Here is a 23,892-nt window from a genome sequence, read left to right on the forward strand (position 1 = left end):
AGAGGAAACAGGAGGAGGAGGAGGAGGAGGAAGAGGAGAGAAAAGGAGGAGGAGAGAAGAGGAGGAGGAAACAGGAAGAGGAGAGAAGAGAAAAGGAGGAAGGAGGAGGAGGAGAGAAGAGGAGGAGGAAAAAGAAGGAGGAGGAGGAGAGAAAAGGAGGAGGAGGATTCAGATTTGCGGGATAGAAAACTGGGAGGTTCGTTTAGTTCGTGTCACTGCTGATCCCGGTGTCCGTTATAAAAAGGCCGTCTCCACGGTGACGGTGACGAGGCTATTGCAGTTCTCTGAGCGTCGGCTCCGCCCGCCCGGCGAGGCAGCGTCACTTCCTGTTACCTGTTCTCGTTCATCATGTGGCGGAAGTCGTGCAGCTGGTGGATACTGGTGGACAACCTGAGGGACAAAACACACACACACTTCCTCAACTTTCACAATAAGAGTCTTATTATGGTAATGATGGGGCTTTTATTGTGAAAAATGTGAGATGTGTTGAGAGCATCACTGAACATTTGACATGAACAACTGGACACTGACAAACAGAGCTAACAAACATAAACAAACAGATGCTAACTGTGCTAACTGCTCTGAAAGATGCTAATTATACGATATATAGAAGATGCTCACTAGCAATGTTTAGCATAGTGAGCTAACCATTGCTAGTGAGCATCTTTTATATATAATGTAAAGTAAGCATCTGTTCAGAAGGGTTAGCTCACTGTGCTAGCCCTTCTGAACAGAAAATTAGTCTGCTAACTGTTTTGAACTATGGGATCTATCTGCTTACAGATCTATAGTCATGCTAACTACGCTAACCATTCTGAAAAGATGCTAACAGTGGCAACTGTTTTATAGACATGCTAACCAAGCTATCCATTCTAAAAAAACAAAACATGTATGAAGTATTTTGAACAGATGCCGAAATCTGCTTCCTTTACTTAAAATATGCTAACTACACTAACCATTCTAAAAGAGAGGTGTTGAAGCACCTTTGCCTATAGAGGGGCTTTAGCGTGGAACAGTCTCCCTGCTTCAATTCAATTAATCAGCTCGAAACACAGGTTTAAAGTAGCAGTGAAGAGGTGGTGGATGGACTGCTTAAAGCAGTAGAGTATTTCCTCCATCATCCTGCAACGTGCTTCCGAGTAATTTAGGTGTGCACTTTTTCCTTAAGGTGTATTGCAAATGCACATAATCCTCGTTTTGTGTATTGTGTATTTCAAAGCTGTATTTAACTGTATTGTAAATGACTGTTTAGTAGTAATTATTTCAATGTTAATGCTTTATCACCTAGTTCGGATTGTCTTAGAGGACCACAGTGGAAATAAGTCCTGAACTTTTCTGTGTTATCCTCGTCAGTTTTTTTTTTTTTGTATTTCTTTTCTACTGACAAATAAATCAATCAAATCAAATCAAACTGTGCTAACAGAAGTCTCCAGAAGTCACCAGACCTTTCTCCAGAGAGGAAATGTCTGGCTGGACCAGTGTTGCCAACTCCTCAGTAAGGAAAGTAATATCTTTACTGTCATATTGAAATATCTGTGGTTCCCGTTTCCTTTTTCCGAGCCAGCAGGACTGTGCTAATTGCTAATAGCTAATAGCTGAAAGATGCTAATTATACTATGATAGAAGACGCTAACCATTCTGAACAGTAAATGACTCGGCTAACTGTTTTGGACTATGGTGTCTTTGCTAACAGCACACTGCTCTTTCACCTGAAGCCAGCAGGTGGAGGTGGGCGGAGCTTAAGGCCTGATCTATGTTAATCAACCAGGAAGTCAGCGAGTGAATCTTAAAAACCCACGGTGGACCGAGCGACCTCTTCTTTGCGGAGGACGTTACCTGCCGAAGGCGTTCACCAGACCCACGATCTCCTGCCTGGTGAGCTGGAAGCCTTTAGACGGACTGTGCTCCGGGAGGTTCTTGATCTCTTTCTCGGAGAAGAGGATCTTCAGCGCCGTGCCGAGACCCTGAGTCTGAAAACCGAACCACAGGGTGAGTGAGTGACGGTGGCGGAGGAGGAGGAGAGGAAACACCAGAGCAGAGCAGAGCAGAGCGACTCACCTGCAGCTTCCCCCACAGCCGACACTTGCTGCAGCCGACGCAGTCCATGATCCTGGAGATGTTCTTGAAGTGCAGGCGGAACTCCTCCTGCAGGGGGCGACAGGGAGACGAGGCCTTCAGGGTCTGGTCGTAAACTAGATACGACACCTTTTTAAAGATCTGGCAACCTTTAATTGAATATATAGAAACTAGAGCACTGGAAAAGAGAGTAACGACACCACCATTGACTCCCGTGGTAAGGGTTTAAGGGTTTAAGGGTTTTGCACCCCGAGTGGCAGGATATGGGTATTGCAAAAGCGCCCAGAAAACCCATTCACTCCAATGTATGTGTGTTGCCCACTTGCTTGTAAATTGATGAAAACGGCCGTGTTTTTTTTTTAGGTGTCTTGGTCATATCAAGTTATACTTATAATTTGTTTATTACAAAATGTAGATTGAAACATTAATGTAGACAACTGTTTTTTTTTTACTCGCCTATGTGTTAATGTTTATCTGTAAAGGGTCCTCAATGATGCTATTAACGTGGGTGATCTATAAATGTCCTTAAATTATTGAAAATACCACACTTGCTCATTCACCAACAATGCAGAGATGTCAGTTCTTGGGCGCTTTTGCGAAACCCATATTCCTCCACCAGGAGGCGCTTCCATTGGACCAATGCTGTCGTTACTCTCTTTTCCAGTGCTCTAATAGAAACTAGGGCTGCCCCCGACCGAAGACTTTCTTGGTCGACCAATAGTCGTCATTAATGGCGATTGGTCAACTAATGGATCTATGGGACTGTTCCGTGACACGACTGCGAGACTGACCGCCAGCGAGTGCTTTGGGACGTCTCCAAACCAGAAACGTTTGTATCAACATCGGAAAAAGTCGCTTTTGACAAAAAAAAAAAAGAAGAAGCTGACAGCAAGTGAGTGTCACAACTTCCTGTATCTGGCCCTTCAAATTAAAAGCCCTATAGCCTTTCATATAGTCATTCAGTCATATTGATTTTGACTTAATTTGACGAGACACGGCTCCAAATGTTTGGTCGGAGGACAAAAAACCCAATCGACCTATGAAATTTTGGTCGACTAATGACTTTTTGGTCAAATATTTAGGGGCAGCCCTAATAGAAACATTACACCTAACAGCTGTGGACTCTCTGTTGAACTTGGACTGGTTCAATTGTAAATTGAACGCGTGGTGAATGTGCAGGTCACAACTTGTCCTCCAGAGCGTTTTGGAGTTGTTGGAATGTGTATTTGATGAGTTTGATGAGGGAAACCAAGAAATCCCATGAGCCTCCGTAGCGTAGCTCTGAGCAGCTCACGGCTCTGCTCCGCCGTTCTAAAAATAGCTTGCACCGACAATTAAAGGTAACGAACCTACTGCTATGACTATAGGGATTATAGCAATGGGCCAATTTGACAAAATGTTGAACTATCCCTTTAAGTTTAGTAAAAAGGTTTGCCCCGATTGGAATCAGGTGTCAGGTGGAACCAGGTAAAGACATGAAGTACTGAACAGATACTTCACCTTCAGTATCTTGGCCTCCAACTTGTGTCCGGCGAACATGGACTTCTCGTCAAAGTGCATCGGGAAAGCTCTGAGGACGAAACCAACCAATAAAGACTCAGTAAAACTGAAGAGACGCCGAGTCCAGGTCAGAAACCAGGGACGATCTTTCTGTTTCTCCTTCTTCGTCCTCCTACCTGATCTCGTTGAAGACGGCCAGCAGCAGTTCTTTGGTGGCTCCGTCCTCCTGCGAGTTGCCCGTGTACAGGTTGACGAAGGCGCGTTCGAAGTACGGCGCCACCTTGTAGAGCGCCCGCAGCTCGATCAGGTACAGGAAGTAGAGGTTCTTCAGCCGCCGCGTGCCCTCGCCCTTCGTCTCCGCCGTGTCGAAGCGCTGGCGGAACTCCTGGATGTTGGGACCCCACACGGGCCGACCCCAACTCTCTGAGGAGCAAACACACACACACACACTTTATGGACCAGTTGCAAAATGTAGTGTGACGTACTTCCGCTTTAAGAAGTTACGCTCCGCTCACTTCCGGTTGTCATCGTTACCATAGCGCTGCTGTATTTAGAGTAGCCTACATATAGCACTTTACACTACATTCATAGTTATGTTTTTAAATGTTGTTACTCGTATAGTCGGTTCAGTTTGTATTTTTATATATAGTAGTCAAAGCATTTTTTTACCATTTAATCATTGATTGCATTTTGCCGTATTAGCCGCCCAGCTAACTTAGCATACTGGCTAAATGAAAATTAGAGGCTAAATAAAATTACAAACAACACTTTCATTCTTCATTCATGTTTGAACATATTGTTACTAGTATAGTCGGTTTCGTTTGCATTTTTATAGTGGTCGAAGCATTTGTGATCATTAATAATTGATCACATTTTGCCGTTGGCCGCTCGGCTAGTTAGCTAGTTAGCCGTAATGTTTATGAAGAGGGCAACCACTGCTCTACGGAGTTTAGAAGGACTTTTTTCAGCCTCTCTTTGCTCCTCATGTCTTAGTATCTCCGTGACTTTTCACTCATTATCAGCTGATTCTCAGCTGTTAGCTTAGCGGTAGGTTAAGCTAACGCTACAAACTACTAGTAGATCGATGATTAAAAATGATAAAACATCGGAACACTATATATAGGCCTACACACTGAACACTAACTGAAACTATAACAACATGTACAAAAATAATGAAAGTGTTGTATGTAATTTTATTTAGCCTCTAATTTTCATTTAGCAAGTATGCTAAGTTAGCTGGGCGGCTAACGGCAAAATGCGATCAATGATTAAATGATAATTTTTTTGTTAAGATTTGTAGCATTTCTGGAATCTGTCAATTTGTAATTTAATTTTTTTTTTTCCTTTTTCATTATGTAAACTGCTTTTTTATTAATTCAGTATCTTTCATTTTTCTATGTTAATTTGTCTTTCTTTTTTTATTTGTCTTTCTTTCTTTTCTGTTTTTTTATGTTGTGAATTTCTGTGTTGTCTTCTTACTCTGAAGACCACCACTGTTGTTGTTTTTTTTTTTTTTTTTTTACATAGGAGAGGTATTTTTATAAGCCTTTTTTGGCTTCTACCTCTCCTGCACAATGTTTAATTTGACTATTTTCATTGTTTTATGCGGGTTATATAATGTGCAAATAAAAAACTAAACTAAACTAAACTAATCACAAATGCTTCGACCAATATAAACAAAAATACAAACTGAACCGACTATACTATTAACAACATGTACAAACATAAATGAATGTAGAATGAAAGAGTTAGGTGTAAAGTGTTAGATGTAGGCTAATCTAAATAAAGCAGCGCTATGGTAAAGATGACCGCCGGAAGTGAGCCGACCATAACTTCTTAAAGCGAAGTACGTCACCCTACATTGTGCAACTGGTCCATATCTGAACAGATCAATAATAACATATCGATTGATACGGTGTGATAGATGATTCTGATTGGTTACCGTCCAGCAGGTAACTGGCACACAGGTGGATGTTGATGCTGCTGTGGAGGCCGGAGATGAGGCGGTAAAACACTCTCTTCTCCAGACACAGCCCTGCACACACACACACGCACGCACACACACACGTCACATGACCACCGGTGTAAACAGGAAGTAGACTGATCAGACAGTAAGAGCAGCGCAGTGTCAGAGCCAATCAGGTGCCAGCGTGGGCGTCAACATCGATGTCCCTAAAGATCTCAGTTTCTGTCCAGACTATGACACAATCTCAGGGTTTTCAAAATAAAACATAACCCCAGAGTTTTCAAAATAGGACAAAACCCCATTTTTCAGAATAAAAGAAAAACACCAAAGTTTTCAAAATAAAATATAACCCCAGAGTTTTCAAAATGAGACCAAACCCAATTTTTCAAAATAAAACACAACTTCAGTGTTTTCAAAATAAAAGAGAACACCAAAGTTTTCAAAATAAAACATGATTCAAGCGTTTTCAAAATAAAAGAGAACACCAAAGTTTTCAAAATAAAACATAATTCAATCGTTTTCAAAATAACATTTTTTTTCAGAATAAAACACAAACTCAGAGATTTCAAAATAAAATTCAACCTCTGAGTACTCAAAGCAAAGGAAAAAAAAAAGAAAAAAGAACCAAAACAATGAACAAATGAACCTGGAAACACAGAATAGAGAGAGATAAATAAAATAAAACCGTACCTTCGAGCCACGTGTAGAAACCTTCACCTGCAATGAGAAGCGACGTCAGAACAAAAACTTCAACTGTAGAAACTGAAACTAAAAATAAACGCAGGAGAAGTTTTACTCACCATCGTCATCGCCTGAACAGACAGAGAGAAAGACAGAGAGAGAGAGAGAGAGAGAGAGAGAGGACAAAGGTCTGTTAGATCTGAGCTATTAATAAACACAATGAATAAGATTAAAATAGGACAAATGTGGAGTGATCTATTTTCCTGTTTCTTTCACCTCAAACATCTTATTTACAAACTAAAACTCTCTTTTATATTCAATAATGTAAATATTTTATCAAAGATCAACATCATTGCATTTATATTTCTATTAATTGAGTGGATTTAAAGTTTATTAATGAGATGTGTGGTGACGCTGCCCCCTGCTGGAGCCCACTCCTCCTTCACCTTCTGTTCTCTTTCTGTTATGACTTTAATAGAGACTTTAATCATTTTAATCCTAAACAATCAATAACTTTGACTGATTATTACCAATAATCAGTTATATAATGAATAAAATAAAGACTAAAACACACATGAAGCATCATTAAATGAATGAAAAGTGAATAAAAACAGGATGAAGAGGAGGTTGACTCACCTCTGCTCGGAGCCAGAGGGTTCAGAGGTCGATACACTGATCTGGGCCTGCACACACACACACACACAGTCAATCAATTAATCAATAATTAAAAAGATCCAAAGATTATTGATCCATTAAACAGAATAAAAGGAAACAATTCACTGTTGAGGAACAAAAAAAAACACTTTTTCTAACGTCACATAAACAACATGGAGGTCAAACAGAATCCGATCGACACATGGAAAATGTTGGTTAATCAATAACCAACGTGTCTACACTGTGTGTGACTGTGTGTGTGTGTGTGTGTGTGTGTGTGTGTGTGTGTGTGTGTGTGTGTGTGTGTGTGTGTGTGTGTGTGTGTGTGTGTGTGTGTCTCACTTGAAGCAGTTTTCCTCGTAGATGCTGTTCCACACTCTCCAGGCCGACGGTCCTTTATAACCCGTGTAGCGCTCCGGGTTCAGCAGCAGGTCGACGTACTCGGCATCTGGGGACGTTTCATCTGACACACACACACACACACGGTTTAGATATGTACAGCCACATGTTTATAAGTGAGGTTAGTTAAAGGGATAGTTCAACATTTTGTCAAATTGGCCCATTGCCATAGTCCTTATAGTCATAGCAGTAGGTTTGTTACCTTTAATTGTCGGTGCAAGCTGTTTTTAGAACGGCGGAGCAGAGCCGTGAGCTGCTCAGAGCTACGCTACGGAGGCTCATGGGATTTCTTGTTTTTCCCTCATCAAACTCATCAAATACACAATCCAACAACTCCACAACGCTCTGGTGGACAAGTTGTGACCTGCACATTCACCACGCTATGAGATAATAACACAACGTTACCACACAGAGTTGTTTTAGAGGGAAATACAGAGACTGCTTGATGAAAAACTGTCCCTGAAGGCAACGCTCATCAGTGGTTTTGTATGAATTTCCCTCTACAACAACTCTGTCTGGTAACGTTGTGTTATTATCTCATAGCGTGGTGAATGTGCAGGTCACAACTTGTCCACCAGAGCGTTGTGGAGTTGTTGGATTGTGTATTTGATGAGTTTGATGATGATGGGAAACCAAGAAATCCCATGAGCCTCTGTAGCGTAGCTCTGAGCAGCTCACGGCTCTGCTCCGCCGTTCTAAAAATAGCTTGCACCGACAATTAAAGGTAACGAACCTACTGCTATGACTATAGGGATTATGGCAATGGGCCAATTTGCCAAAAATGTTGAACTATCCCTTTAACTCTTTTGAATTAAAGCGGTTGGATCCTCACCATCCAGCTCACAGAAATGATCCTGAGCGTCGTCGTGTCTCGCCCAATCAGCGAACGCCTCTTTGCTCTGGTAGCTGAGACAGGAAGTCGACAATTAGACACAGATACGTTACAGTTGGTTTGTTGTTTACAATCGTTTGTCAACACTTTAAAAAAACTGTTAACGCACATCAGTTAATTTCTTGCTCAACATCCGACAGTGCAACTAAACACAAACAACACATTTAGTCATAAAAACACAGACGACTGATGCAACAACACAAACTGAATCACTTCACATGTGTCATTTACTTTTGTGCTGCAGTTTCCTTTAATCCTCTCTACATTTTGCTTTTGTTGGGTTCAGTAAATACAGGAATTTTGTTTCTTTTTTTGCAAACTCTACAAAAAATTATCGACCTATCTCAGAGCAGCTTTGCAGAATGATACTTTACAAAAAAAGAGGAGAAAAATTAACAAAATGTCGAAAGTAAAGCAGCTGAAAGTTACTGCAGAGAATGAAACATCAGCATCAGAGCTGCTGGTCATTCATAGATGTGAAAATGCAGTTTACAAACAGTAGAAATACAAAAAAAATGAAAAATACAAAGTCAGTGCTCTTTTATTTCCATATGACTGAAAGAGCCGCATGTTTCCTACATGTTACAGTAAATATAGATGGAATCAGCTCTGACTGATGGATTTACATGACCTCAATCAACTGTTTTTCTAAAGCAATGAAACAAAATACATGTCATAAATTAGTTTAAATCTACAAAGTGAACTGTTCTTTGCTGCAGCCTTTAGGTTCATGAGCTTTTCTGTTATGACAAACAGTGTGAAAACAACTGAAGATTTAACATCTACTGTTAGTAGTAGTTAAACACCAGTGTTAATTTTGACAAGAATTTTTAATTTCATTTTAGTCTTAGTTAAAGTCACATTTTAGTCTTTTATTTTTGTTTTGTTTTAGTTCAAATTTAGTCTGTGGAAATCAGTTTTAGTTTTAGTCTCATGATGTAATTTGACAGTTTTGTTTTACTGTAGATTTTGCAAAGGGATTAGGGGTGTGACGATGCACTCAGCTCACGAGAACGAGACGAGATTTTAAGAAAACTACAATGACAAAACATAAGACTGGACCGACAGACTTTTATTTAACCGAGTTGCACATGCATTTTGAAATGTTTTATTATAACTCTTTACATGCATGATGTAAGCATGAGCTTTTAATAAACTTCTTCTTCCACAAATTGAAACTAAAACTAAAATTTATAAAAGTTAAAATAAATAAAATAAAATAAAATATTTATTTCTTTTTTTCAAGTGCAAACAACATTATGTGCAGTGTTTCCTCTAGGATTTTTTTAAGTAGTGGCAGCCGGCCGGTCAGCCTCGGCTTTTTCCTCACGTTTTTTGATGGAAAAATAAAATGTGTTCATTGTTCTTTGTTAATGATATGTTGCTGTTTTGCAGAGAAGTTGTGTGAGGAGCTTTGTTCAGGAGAAGAGCCTTGAGATAGTGTATGTAGCAGTATGCCACCTGCTTTGATACAGCAAAGTTTTGAGAACATCTTCCTTGCAGCGTAAGAGATAACGTGGCTGTTGCTCGGCAACGTGATGCACCGTGTTTAAACACTGAGAGACGTCTTTGTCCGGGGAGCTCCGACCTCTCCCACAACCCTGTCTCTTGAATAAAGAGATACAGACTTCATCGTCCTCGCTGTGAGAGTGGCGACTTTTTTACTTGTCAGTTCATAATGAACAGAGATTTCATTTTAGTTTTTGCTGTCAGTGCTTCTTAAAGCTCCAGTATGTAACTTATTTGGCTTTTTATCATCAAAAATTTCAAACATGTCTTTCATAAATACGTATTTCACTGAAGTGGAATCACAGCCGCTACAAATGAAAGCTTTCTGGTTCCTTAGAATGAGTTGTTACAAGTCGTTACAAATACATAAGTGGGCGACGCACCGAACCGAGGCGGCCATGTTGCATCGTGACCGTAGGTAACCACGGAAACGGCCTGTTAAAACTGTCACCACTGTGTAGTGTGAGGAAGGACGGAGGCACTGGTGTTGCATTCAGGTGCAGTCAGGCAGATGGCCGTCGGCAAACCAACCGGATGTCATTTTACTCCACCAGAGAAAGACGGTAAAACAATACCACATCACCATGACAACATATTGTCAGGCCTGTATTGTTTTGCCTCGTGCTGGCGGACTTGTTTACATAGACGCTTGTTTATCCTGTTACATGCAGCATCTGTTGTCTGTCTGACGTCTGCCCGATTTCACGTGAATGCAACATCAAGAATACGTTCAGATATGCAACCGCACCGCTAGATGGGGGGAATTCCTACACACTGGGGCTTTAAATGTACGTTCTCATTACAAATTAGTCACGGAATAAAGGGTTGTCAAGGAAAAGTTTTCATTAAAGTTTTAGTTGACAAAATGAACACTGTTAAAAACTCATTTTAAATGCGTTAAACGTGTGTATTTCGTGTGAAAAGAACAAGAAATGTGTTAATTGTTCACAGGCTGATGTTTGGTTTGATACAAAATAAAAACACGTTAATAATGATCAGAATGAAAACTAAACTGAGTTTTAACAAAATAAAATGTTGACAATTATGACAAAAGTAGCCGATGATTCTTATAGAAAAGTCAGCTTGTAGTGCTGTTTTTTGTTTTGTTTTTATTATGCTTGTTCTGTTTACATTATGGTAAGACTACAGTTTCGCTCAGTGACTGACAGATAAGTCAACTTGAAGCTCTGTTTCTGTTTTTGTTGTTGTTATTCTGTTTTGTTTTGTTTTATTTTGTTTGTTTTATGGCAAGAATGTTGCTCAGTGACAGATTATTAGAATAATTGACCTATGGCTAAGCCACGCCCCCAAACGCGATGAGCCAATCACAGTGCGCATAGCTAGCCCATACACTCGGACATTCTCTGCTTCCACGTCCATTGAAATGCATTGCAGTTAGTCAGTTTTCATTCGTTTTTATATGTTTTTCCTTGACATTTTAAGTTTAAAATGGTCAAACGGTGTTCATGGGGTCATGTTAGCCAGCATCACAACTAAGCATAAAGTCCGCTAGCTTAATGCTAAAGTATAATGTAAAACTCCATAGACAGGCTAACAGAAATTAGCCCGTCGCTATCGGCGTTTCGGGGCAAACGGCAGCCATAGCAGTAAAGCTAAGTGAAGTTTTGGTGACTTCGAGATGATATTTAATCTTTTTGTCTCCAAAAATCATCAGTTGCCTCCTGTGAAATGTCTGAGTGGAGGGGGCGGGGCTTAGCCAGAGGTCAATTAGATGTTGAGTGAGGGGCAGGCAATATAGTAAGATGCATCTTCTCCCTGCTCCCTTCCAACCAATGGAAGAAATGTTGTGATGATATTGTCAAATTGTGAAATTGCTTTGGTTGGAATAAATAAATAAAAGAAAGAAAGAAAGAAAGAAAGTCGAACAATCTGAGTTTTAATGTTGTTTAATCTGGAGAGAAGCGGTAAAGAGACGACCATAAAGAAGCGAGAGCTGTTGACAGGAAGTTGAGCTCTGATGATAATATCTGTGGTTTCAGTCAGTGTGTGTGTGTGTGTGTGTGTGTGTTAACATCAGTGAGTGACAGAGTGAAAGTTTTCAGACAGACAAGATGAAAACATGAAAGCAACACGTCGTCCTCACCTCAGGGTGCTGTTGATGGCGCCGAGCTCCTGGGCCTGTTCACACTCAGACATGTCCGAGATGGTGTTGGCTGCCTGGGAGTACTGGAGGGAGAGAAGAGTATATATATACTTTTTAGTTTTTATTTTATTTGTATATATTTGATTCTGGGAGCTGTATTTGTTTTGTTTTGTTTCATTGATTATTGATGCTTAGGCAACAAAGTTAGAGAAAAGGCAGAAATGGGAGAGAGAGAGAATTACTGCCACTACTACCATTACTGTTAACGTACAAAAACAGGCCATGACATTTTCTAAATAAATACAAAGTCCAAAAGACACACATCCGTTTAAAAAACACTAAAAACCCAAGAGTCGTAAATTTACGACTTTATCTCGAAAAATGTATGACTTCATGCTCGTAATGTTATGGCTTTTTTCTCGGATGAAATGTATGACTTTATTCTCGTAAATGTAGGACTTAATTCTCGTAAATGTATGACTTTATTCTTGTAAATGTACGACTTAATTCTCGTAAATTTACGACTTTATTTTCGTAATGTTATGACTTTGTTCTCGTATGAAATGTACGACTTTATTCTCGTAAATTTACGACTTTATTCTCGTAATGTTATGACTTTTCTCATAGGAAATGTACGTCTTTATTCTTGTAAATTTACAACTTTATTTTCGTAATGTTATGACTTTTTTCTTGTAGGAAATGTACGACTTTATTCTCGTAATGTTATGACTTTTTTCTCGTAGGAAATGTACGACTTTATCTCGAAAAATGTATGACTTTATTCTCGTAATGTTATGATTTTTTCTCGTAGTAAATGTACAACTTTATTCTCGTAAATGTAGGACTTTATTCTCGAAGTCTGTGTTTTTTTTTCTCAATGTGGCCCTAAGGGCCGAGATATACTTGCTGTAAACTAAGCGTACGCGAGCTGCCGCGCGTATCCTGCGTCGCGTCACCTCGCGTCGATATGTGCGTTCGGTCGCAGCCGACGCATCAAACGGACGCAGATTACGCGTGGCAGCCATGATGCGCTCGCGTACGCGTAGTTTACAGCAAGTATAACGAGGGCTTAATACTCCGTCGTACTGACCAGAGAATATAAATTGGCTGATCTCCACTCTGTCAGAGACAGGAAGCACAGACGGATGCTGACCAAATATGGGCTGAGTGACCAAGTAGCCATAGAAACAGGAAGTCACAGACGGACGTGGCTGCCCAGAGAGCAGCGTGTCTGTGGTCACTGCTCCACAGGACAGATAGAGACAGAGTTGCACTTCCTCCTCGACTGTGAGAAGTATTCTTTAATAACAAACTCTCACTTTGGGGAAATAGAGAAGAAAATAGGGAAGTTTCACATGTTTAAGCCCAGAGGAGAAAGTGTCAGTTCTGTTGGTGAAGGGACGGCAGCTCCTCTGGCAGCTACATGTATCTGAGGGACTCACTATAACAACCAGAATGCATGGATTTATATCTATTCTATTCTATCTATTTATATCTAAATCTATGTTTATATATAGATTTATAATTGTATAAAATTGCACTGTACTGTACTAAATATGAATTGTAATATTGTAATGTATGTAAATATTTTGTAAATGCTTTGGTAACAACACATTTCTGTTCATGTCAATAAAGCTGTTTGAATTGAATTGAATTGAGAAAGAGAAAAGGGAGAGAAAGAGAAAAGGAGAGAGAGAGAGAGAGAGAGAGAGAAAAAAGAAGAGAAAGAGAAAAGGGAAAGAGAGAGAAAAAGGAGAGAAAGAGAAAAGGAGAGAGAAAGGAAAAAGGGAGAGAGAAGAAGAGAAAAAGGAGAGAAAGAGAAAAGGGAGAGAAAGAGAAAAGGGAGAGAGAGAGAAAAGGGAGAGAGAAAGAGAAAAGGGAGAGAGAGAGAAAGAGAAAAGGAGAGAAAGAGAAAAGAGAGAGAGAGAGAGAGACTATCAGTGAGACTGATCTTTACATCTTCTCTCTCTCTCTCAGCGCTCAGATCTCCGACGGTCAGTGAAGTAGACGCGACCTCGACTGAGAGCAGACGTCTGGTCGCTACAGGACAAACACCAGGCCGAGCTGTGTGTGTGTGTTTCACTGTGTGTGTGTGTGTGTCACTGTGTGTGTGTGTGTGTGTGTGTGTGTGTGTGTGTGTGTGTACACAGAGAATCAGCTGAGGAGACACACCGTGCTGGAACAGAAGCAGCTGCTGTTGAACTGAGGATCAACAGGTACAAACCAAGGGGGCAGTTGTGGATCTGAGAAGTGAAGCTCACTTCCGCGTTCAAAAAACTACAATCCCCTCGGCTTCCTCTGGGGGCTGGTGTCAGAAGGGAGCATTCCCCATAGACCCCCATGTTAAAATCGCCGATTTTACATCCTCAGTAAACATGTTAAAAGCCTGGTGTCAGAACGTTTTTTTGTCTCGATCGATAGTTTCTACCCCCGCACACACTCTGAGGGGGGTGAATTTTTTTTTTAACTCTACCGTTTTACTGTTATTAGGTTAAAACTCTGGCCAATTAGGGCGCGGAAATGTTGAGTGACAGGCCCGAGCAGCTCCGTGGACAGCTGCTTCGAGGCCAGTGGGCGGGTTCTCTGCCGGCCAATCCAACATGGCGCTGTTCAGGCCGCCATATTTGAGTCACAAAAACAACTCCCCAAAACCAATGGGTGACGTCACGGACGCTACGTCCATTCTTTTTACAGTCTATGGTACAAACACCTGTGACCAGGCTGCGTTCACAGCTGCTGCTGCGTCGTCGTTACACACTGTTCACTAACGTCTGTGTTTTATTTTTATGCAGATCTCTGGACCATTTTTTTGTGCAAATGTCAAATTGATCACCAATGCTATAATTTAAGTTTGAATAGCATAATTTAACTATATTTTATTTTAACAGGTCATGACTATAAAGAAATTTGTGTACGCAATTTCTCCGCTCATCTATCGAGACTGATTTTTCAATAGAGTGCTGTAAAGCAGTGGTTCTCAAACTGTTTTACCCTAAATTGACACAAATGAGACCACAGACCCGCATTGGACAAAATTTTGAAGCAAACACCAAAAATACACAAATATTTGCTCTGAGACTAAAGAACGTTACTTTTTTAGTAGGGCTGTCAAACGATTAATTTTTCTAATCGCGATTAATCGCATTTTTTCCATAGTTAACTCACGATTAATCTCTATTAAAAATATTATATATGGCGCTTTGGACTTTCAACACTCCAAAGTGTTATAATCTCTAGACAAACAACTTTTAGACCAGACCTAGTAGGCCTACCTAATCATAACACATGATGCATGAAACTCACACAGAATTGAAACGAATTGCATCCAGTGGAAATTGCCCGTTACTTTGCTACACCTCTGCCTGGCCATGTGCATTTGTTTACAACAAAGCCATCAAAAAATCAATGGATGGAGCTGTGGATATATGTTAGACTGTGTATATTTGTGTAGCAACCAACTTGAAGGTGCCTTACCGCCACCTACTGGACTGGAGGTCCCACACTCCAGTCCTCCAGTCCAGCAGACAGAGGACAAAATGGGCCGCGATTAACCGCGATTAAAAAATTTAATCGCGTAAATTTTTTTAATTAATCGCATCGCGATTAACGCGTTAACTCTGACAGCCCTATTTTTTAGTCAATGTACGTTCAAATTAGGGCCAATGAAGTGAATTTTTGTAAATATTGTAGAGAAGTTTCTGGAAAAAAAGTGGTACAATTTCTCCAAAAATGTTTAAACATTTCTAGAAAGAAGTGGTAAAAATTCTCAAAAAAAAAACAGCTTAGTTACTCCATTGTCCTTCCACTTTTTCCAATTAAAACCTTTTTGTTCATTGTTATATTTTTGTTCTGTTTACAACTACTCATTAAAGTACCAACTATGGATCAATCCGCCACTGAAAATAGTTCCCTCCTGTTGTGTGTTCAAACTGGTTGTTAACCAGTTCTTCATCAGCTGCTCTCACCTTGTTGTAGTTCCCAGACTTGATGCCGACCGGGATCTTACTCTGAAAAACAAAGAAACACATGAGGAGGTCACTTCATCCAGACAGTAAATCATCAAATCATCTATCGATCGATTGATCAGGAGAAAAGTCTCAGGTAAAGATCAGTGCGTTTATAAAAGACTCAACGTCGTCTTTGTGGGAAAACCAACAGTTCTTATTGGTTATTACTGATCAATCCTCATCAATCAACTTCCTCCAGTCTAATAATCCTCCTCCTCCTCCTCCTCCTCCTCCTCCTCCTCCTCCTCCTCCTCCTCCTCCTCCAGATGTTTCAGAGCCTCCAGATGTTCCTCAGTGTGAGGAGCCGACAGGAGGAGAGACGCTCTGTCTTTGTCTGAAGACGAGCAGCTGATCAAACCTTATCGCTTCTTACAGCAGAATTAAATCACATCACATCACATCACAACGCTTTCAACGATTTCTCGCCACTGGAAAAATGCAACAATGTAACGCTGAATTAATGAATTTGAGAGATTATTTTTTGATTCATTACCAATAGTATTATTTTGTAGATTATTGTCAGAATACAGTTGAATATAAACTCCTATTGGCCATTTAACTGTTCACTGAGACATTTCTATATTCTTAGATAAAGGATTCCCTTCAGTCATTGGTTGACTTGTTCCTATAAATTTTACTCCTCAGTCGTCTCTTAAGGCCCTTTCACACCGGAGACGTATTTTTTGTGCGAACAATTCACGCATCAATATTTTTTTCGAACCCCAGTTTTCATCACGGGTCCTTTCACACCGACCGCGAATGTGTTGCGGCAAAAATGCGGCACATCATACCAAATTAAACTACTGAATTTATTTCAAATGAATTATATCGCAAAAAATAACAGGAAAACCACAGAAAACAAATTTACGAATACATTAAACTCTGCTCTTCCTCTGCTGTCCTGACTAGTCTCGTCCTAGGGCCCACCCCGGGAAGTCCTGGTCCGCGGGGGCCGGCAGGAGGCGCCTCCCCAAAGCCCTCTTCTTGTATTCTTTTTTTTTTCCTCTCTATTATTATTTATTACCTATTTAATTATTTATTTACTATTGTTCTGCTGCCCCCCCCCCCCCCCTTTTTTGCCATATCTACCTCAGAAGTCCAACATACTTATGCTCATCAGAGACACGCATGCACACACACACACACTTACACACACAACGAGTATCCTAAACAAAAACATTGTCTTTGTTATTTCAATTGTGTTATTTTATTTTTTATTTTTCATTTATTGTTTTTTTTTTGTTATTTCATTTGATTGGTTATAATAGTTATCACCTGCATTGCACTATAAATAAAAAAAAGAAAAAAAAAAGAAAAAAGAAAATGCGGCACAATTTTCCAAAATGGAAAGAGGAGAGGAGGATGAGAAATACCAATAGTGTGGTCATACTGTCAGGATAGTGATCAGATATTGATCAGTGATCAGACAGTGAGCTGCTGTGTTGAGTGAAGTTGGTAACAAGACAACAGTGGCATAGTGAATACGTGAGGGATAATTAACAGATTAAAAATGACGTGGAGGCGAAGAACCACCCGTCGCAAAGCGAAACTTTGGAATATAATTGTCGCATCTGTCGCATATTCGCGTCGCCGCCGGTGTGAATGGTTTTGATGCGAAATATTCACCGCCGAATGTTTCGCAATTTCGTGTCGTTTATTCGTTACGTCCGCGGTGTGAAAGGGCCTTTAGTGTTGTTGTAGTGATTCTAAGAAGCTGGATGAACACGACCCCAGCAGGTGTGGAGCAGGTGTGTGTGTGTGTGTGACCTCTGACCTCAGGACAGGGCTCCACATGACAGTCCTTGATGGAGCAGTGTCCGTCATCGGGCCAGAACGGACACGGACGCTTCAGGTTCACCTGCAGAGACACAGACAGAGACAGAGACACCTGTTACTCATGGTGTTGTTGTTTACTGAGCAGTTGTTTAATGTTTACTTGACTCATTGTTTGCTGGATTTGATGTTTACTCAACATTTACTGGGCGTCGGCTGTGTGTGTGTGTGTGTGTGTGTGTGTGTGTGTGTGTGTGTGTGTGTGTTGTGGGTGTGTGTGTGTGTGTTGCTACAGTTCGTTTACACACCACACAACAGAGTGTAAACAAACAGTTTGTGTATCTCAGCTGAACAAACACAGAGCAGATTCAGAAACGTCCCACACTGAGGATTTACACCTGAACGCATCACAGTCATCACATTAAATAATTATAAAATAATAATAAACAATAAGAACAACAGTTTCAAATCATTTGACTTTGGACTTGAGGAGGTTTTCAACATTAATATAATATTGATCGATGATGATCAATCAGCTGATCGATCGATGACTCACGATCCTGTTCTGTAACAACCGACCAAACAAAACACTGAGACAAACGACATTTAAATGTTCAAAGTTTCTGATGAAGAACAGGATCATTGATCAGATATAGTATGTATTGATCACTAACTGATCACTGCAGGTTACCATCGGTTACAATGAAGAATTCATCATCAATAGATTAACGCCTCCAACTGAGAGACCGCCAAAATAAAAGCACATGTCACTGAGGTAAAATAAAATAACAGAAAATAAAATAAAATAAAATAAAATAAAATAAAATAAAATAAAACAAAATAAAATAAAATAAAATAGAGACATTGCCTCCCTGTGATCCGCTGTGACGACTGAGTGTTTCTGGACAACGTGTCATCATGTTGAGTTCATGTTTAACACAGATACGTTTGATTTGTCCATTATTAAAGACTTTAAGCTTTAGAATAAAATAAAAACACGATTATTCTGTAACTGTGATGTTACAACAGACCAGAAAAACCTGAACTCAGAGTCAGCTGGGTTTACTTTATCATTATTATAGTTATTATCTTTAATAATATTAAAAATGAGTGAGCTGTGTTTACCTTATTAAAAATATCATTATCTCCATTATTATTATTATTAATAATAATACATATGAGTGGTGTGTGTGTGTGTGTGTGTGTGTGTGTGTGTGTGTGTGTGTGTGTGTGTGTGTGTGTGTGTGTGTGTGTGTGTGTGTGTGTGTGTGTGTGTGTGTGTGTGTGTGTGTGTTACCCTGTAGTATCTGAAGTAGTCTCTCTCCGTCAGCTTCTTGATGCGAGGATAAAGCTTGAAGTTGTTGAACACGTCGATGCTTTCTACGTCACAGAAGCAGTCGTCCAGGACGCCAGTCAGCTGAGACACACAGACAGACAGACCATAATCAACCAATAATCTATATTAAAGCTCATAATATAAATGCTTTATATTTCTAACCACCACACAGTGTTGTGAGTATTTAAACAACTTAAACTGTGACGCTGGAAAACATCTGTTCATCTGAATTAAACCTGTTTTATTCTTAATTAATGAGACAAACTCAACAAAACGACTCGTATTCTGACAAAAAACCTCCAATCACACAACAACAGATCAATTTGTGAACAACCCAGAACCACTGTAACGTATAAAACCTCCTCATTCACTCAAACCTGCCTCGTATTAACGGTTAGTGACACATAAAAGAATCATTTTATATAAATAAATTGTTTTAAAAGCATAAATTTGAACTTTTTTTTTTTTTTTTAACCAAAGTCAGACTGAATGTCCCTGAACATGTCAGAGATAAAGAGATAAATATTAAATATTTGATCCACCTGCAGTGGATTTAAATGTTCTTATAAAAAAATATATACTTTCTTCTAAAAACATTAAATAGAAATAGATTTTTTCTGTGTTTCTATACTTACATTTCATATAAAAAACACCACTTTAATTCTTAATAATGTGACAAAAGATGTTAAATCCATTCAGAAACATAGAGTTAGAAACAAACAGCAGCTGCTTCACTGTTTTACATAAATAAATACACATGCAAACCGGCTGCAGAGACCTGATCGCAGGTTTAAACCCCATCCATCACACAGGTGTAAATACTGTGGTGTATTCGACTTTTACAGGTGTTGGACGTGGCTCAGTAACAGCTGTTGATCTGTCCAGCTCTTTTTAAAAACGTGTAAAACGTCAGAATAAAAAAGAGAACAAGTTCTATAAATACGTGGTTTTTCTCCTTTTAAACAATGAGAGGAACTCGTTTCAAACTGGTCGAACAAGATGTCGACGCGTGATAAATGACATTTTAACACAACAGCTGCTTCTCTCTCTGAGTGTAAGTCAGTTCTTTTTTATCTTTATAAAGTCATTTCAACCACAATGTGATGATATATTGTATTTATCATTTGTTTTGTTTTTGTCTTGCTGAAATTTGAGCTGAATCTGGCATATTTACAACTAATTCTTTTTTAGTATTCTCAAATAAATGAATAAATAAGTGGAAAAAATGACATGAAAAGACGATCAGATCAAACATATGGTGCCAGCTCACTGACTCTCTCTCTCTGTGAAGAGTTTAAAACCTCATTTCTGCTTCCTGTTTCCTCTCCGCCTACTAATGTTGTAGTTAAAAAGCCTAAGAAACTAATAAACTAACTAACTGACCTCAGACTGCAGCCTTCCCCCGGGCGCCAGCAGAGCGAGCAGCAGGACGAGCAGCCCTCGCAGCATCCTGCAGCTCTTTCAGATTAAAAGCAGCTCGGTCTTTCTATCCTTCTATCTGTCTGTTTCTTTCTGTCTCTCTCAGTCTGTCTGAGCTGAGCTGTCACTACTGGACCTCCTGCCTCGTGCTTCCTGCGAGGCCACGCCCCCAAAACAACCAGCTGTGTCACACGAGGCCCCGCCCCCTCATGTTGTAGTCTTTTTTTTTTTTGTAGTCTCCTGTAGTCTCTCTGTCAAGGCTTTTTTTCTTCTTTTCATTTACTTATTTTTTATCAAGCTCTGCTATATGTATTATGCACTCTCTGTACTTTAGTGTTGTTTCATGTTTGTATAATGTCATGTTTGTATGTTTCAAATGTGATAATAAAGAGGCTCCAGTCAGTTGTGTTTGCTGTGAAACCGCCAGGACTACAACTCCCATGAGACACCGCGGCGGGCGGGCGGAAGGAAGCCGCTGCCTCGACCAATCAGAGAACACCACGCTTTGATAAAGTTCTACTTCGAACCTGAGTTCAACACGAGTTCATTTAGATGTAATGTGCACAATAATAATAATGATGACGCAGTGTTAACAGCTGTGCGTCTCCTTCACTCCGAGTTAAAATAAACATTTTTTTATTTTTATTTTTTTTACTCCTGTTAAAGCTGCTTTCATCAGCTCTTGTTTCCCATCTCCATGTTTCCACATTATTCCGAGTTGTAAACTGTTTTTTCTTTACGTGTAAAGCACAAACGAATAAAGACACTGGTACAGTTGTCTCTTTTTAACTTTATAGTAGCTATTTTTAAATTTTTCATATCAACTATGCAAGTTTTATTCATTTATTTTCGGCTTTATTCTCTTTTATTGTAGGCTACGTGTGGTGGTGTGTCTGTTTTTGTGTTTGTCTTTCCTATGGACCTTCAGACTGAAATAAAGACATAAATGACTTGCCTTTGAATTATATAGGCCTACATAATATATAAAAAAGGTAAAAGTCGTGTAATTTAAATAATAATCGGGTGTTTTTCATTCCGACACTAAAAACAGACAAGAGATAATAACGTTAGAGATAGAAAAAAAAAAGTGAGTCAAAGCTAAACTAGCATCACACACTGAGCCACAGCTGACACGCCGCACGCCGGTGACGTCACTGCTACGCGACAGTAGAAAATGCTAGAAGACTTCCTGAATGGAAACTACTGTCCGTTTGGTTTGTTGTGTTTATATAAAAAGCCCCACAGTTAACCGAATAAAAACATAAATCATGCAATACTCACATGACACAGGCAGCTCTGGTCCTGGTTCTGGTTCTGGTTCTGGTCCGGACTCTCGGTGTGCTGGGTCTGTGGTTTCCCTGCTCCTCCTCCTCCTCCTCCTCCTCCGTTGTTGTTGTGGTTGTGGTGTTGGAACCAGTTCCCTAAGCAGAACCAGGCCAGCAGCACGACACCGAGCGCCGGGACCGTGACTCTCCACATCCCTGGCTGTGCTGGGCGGCTGAGACCAGACCGCACGATGATCAAAATAATAGTAATAATAATAATAATAGTAGTAAAAAATAACGATGGAGGCTGTGACGAAACAAAACTAAACAAAAAACTCAAAGTCCAGAGAGCGAGTCGACGAACCGAGCTTCCCCGGGCTGTGAGCGCCTCCACACGGACACAGAGAGCCGCGGTGACCGGGGGAAGGTGGAGCAGGAAAACACCGGAGAAGTTTTTAGTTTCAGTCCAACAGCTTCTTCTTCCTTTTCCTCTTCTTCTTCCTCTTCGGTGTCAAACCAGCGAAACAAGAAGAAGTTCGGTCACTTCCGGTTAAACGTTTCAAAATAAAAGCCCCGCACCTAGAGCACTGGAAAAGAGAGTACAACTACACCACCATTGACTCCCGTGGTAATAAGGGTTTTGCGCCCCTAGTGGCAGGATATGGGTATTGCAAAAGCGCCCAGAAAACTCATTCACTCCAATGTGTGTGTGTTGCCCACTTGCTTGTAAATTGATGAAAACGGCCGTGTTTTTGTTTTTAGGTGTCTTGGTCATACCAAATTATACTTATAATTTGTTTATTACAAAATGTAGATTGAAACATTTCATTTCATTTCATTTTCCTTTATTTGTTCGAGAGGGACAGTGTACATTAATGAACATTTTAAAAAGATAAAATGTAAATGCACCCAATTATAGCCAATAGGCTAATTTCCGTTGGCAGTCCCCCTGCCGGATGGAGCATGGCAATGAGACCTATAATAAAGGTAGCAAATTACATTAAGACAAATAGCACAATATTTACAACAGCAACATTACACTTTAACCCCCACCCCTCCCACCCATACGCACACATGCACAAACACTATCCAATCCACAACCAGTACTCGCTTTACCCCTCACACCACCATTAAACACACCACACAGTAATGTACATCCCCCATTCAGACAGGGGAATATTCATATCAACAAAAAGAACAACAAGTACATGTCAAATTACACTTAATTAATTAAGCCATATACTACAGGGGATTCAGGGACTAGTGTTCACATTAATGTAGACAACTGTTTTTTTTTTTTTTTTTTTTACTGGCCTATGTGTTAATGTTTATCTTTAAAGGATCCTCAATGATGCTATTAACGTGGGTGATCTATAAATGTCCTTAAATTATTGAAAATACCACACATGCTCATTCACCAACAATGCAGAGATGTCAGTTCTTGGGCGCTTTTGCAAAACCCATATTCCGCCATCGGGAGGCGCTTCCATTGGACCAATGCTGTCATTACTCTCTTTTCCAGTGCTCTACCCGCACCGAGCCACTATTAAAGGGACAACAAGGAGTTTCTCCATCGGCAGAACGAAAAATTCCGCGACAATAAAAAAGTCTCATATTAATGTGGATGAATCTACGTTACCACTTGTTAATTGGCCCATTTTCGATAAATATATCGTTTTGTCGCTATCGTTATTTTTTTTATTTTAATTAATGGTGGAAATGCTGGGCGAGCCGACCGGCGTTTTCTTACTTTAGGTTTCGCGGACGCTGCCCGGCGAGTCATGAGAATAACGCCGCCGAATCGCCGTTTATGGTCGGAACTACGACGGTATGTGATCGTCTTCGAACCTCTGACTTTAATTCTTGATGAATGAAAACATGAGTCTGTCTTGCGCCGGTCAAAGAATTTCACGGTGCGTCAAACGGTAAATATTAATATTCATGGAGATTTAGCACCGGCTATTTGTCTAGCTTTTTAAAAAGCGTTTTTTTTTTTTTTTTACTGTAGGCTACATGCACGCATACAGATGTTACTGGTTCAAATTTGCGGACTTCACGCGTGGTCCACGCGAGACGGCACAAGACTCATGCATTTTTTTTCTTTGGCGAGACAAGAGGTTTTAATGAAAAGCCTCAATGTGCCAAAACAACCGCCAGGTGGCATCTGTGAGAACGGAGGACGACAGGCGGATGACTCAGTGATCTGTGCAGTAATCCACAGCTTAAACTCTAGGCTATTAAACTAGAACTAACTACTGTATACCCTGCCTAAATCACAGAAACTATTGTAATATGATAAAGCCTGTCTTGC

At 40.0% G+C, this 23,892-nt stretch overlaps 1 protein-coding gene across 1 annotated transcript; it reads right to left on the reverse strand.

Moving 5' to 3' along the window:
* Positions 1–113: 113 nt before the first annotated feature.
* Positions 114–22,075, reverse strand: ero1b (endoplasmic reticulum oxidoreductase 1 beta). Its single transcript, XM_083971454.1, has 16 exons — positions 21,598–22,075; positions 18,859–18,978; positions 17,563–17,646; positions 15,747–15,788; positions 11,782–11,864; positions 8,109–8,182; positions 7,220–7,340; positions 6,860–6,906; positions 6,343–6,354; positions 6,233–6,259; positions 5,519–5,611; positions 3,753–3,999; positions 3,577–3,646; positions 2,059–2,145; positions 1,837–1,970; positions 114–390 (listed from the first exon to the last, which is right to left on the reverse strand). The coding sequence occupies exons 1-16, from the start codon at positions 21,793–21,795 to the stop codon at positions 330–332; spliced, it is 1,500 nt and encodes a 499-aa protein (XP_083827580.1). The 5' UTR covers positions 21,796–22,075; the 3' UTR covers positions 114–329.
* Positions 22,076–23,892: the final 1,817 nt, after the last annotated feature.

This window comes from Trachurus trachurus (genome assembly GCF_905171665.1).
Source record: "Trachurus trachurus genome assembly, chromosome: 1".
NCBI classification, from domain to species: domain Eukaryota; kingdom Metazoa; phylum Chordata; class Actinopteri; order Carangiformes; family Carangidae; genus Trachurus; species Trachurus trachurus.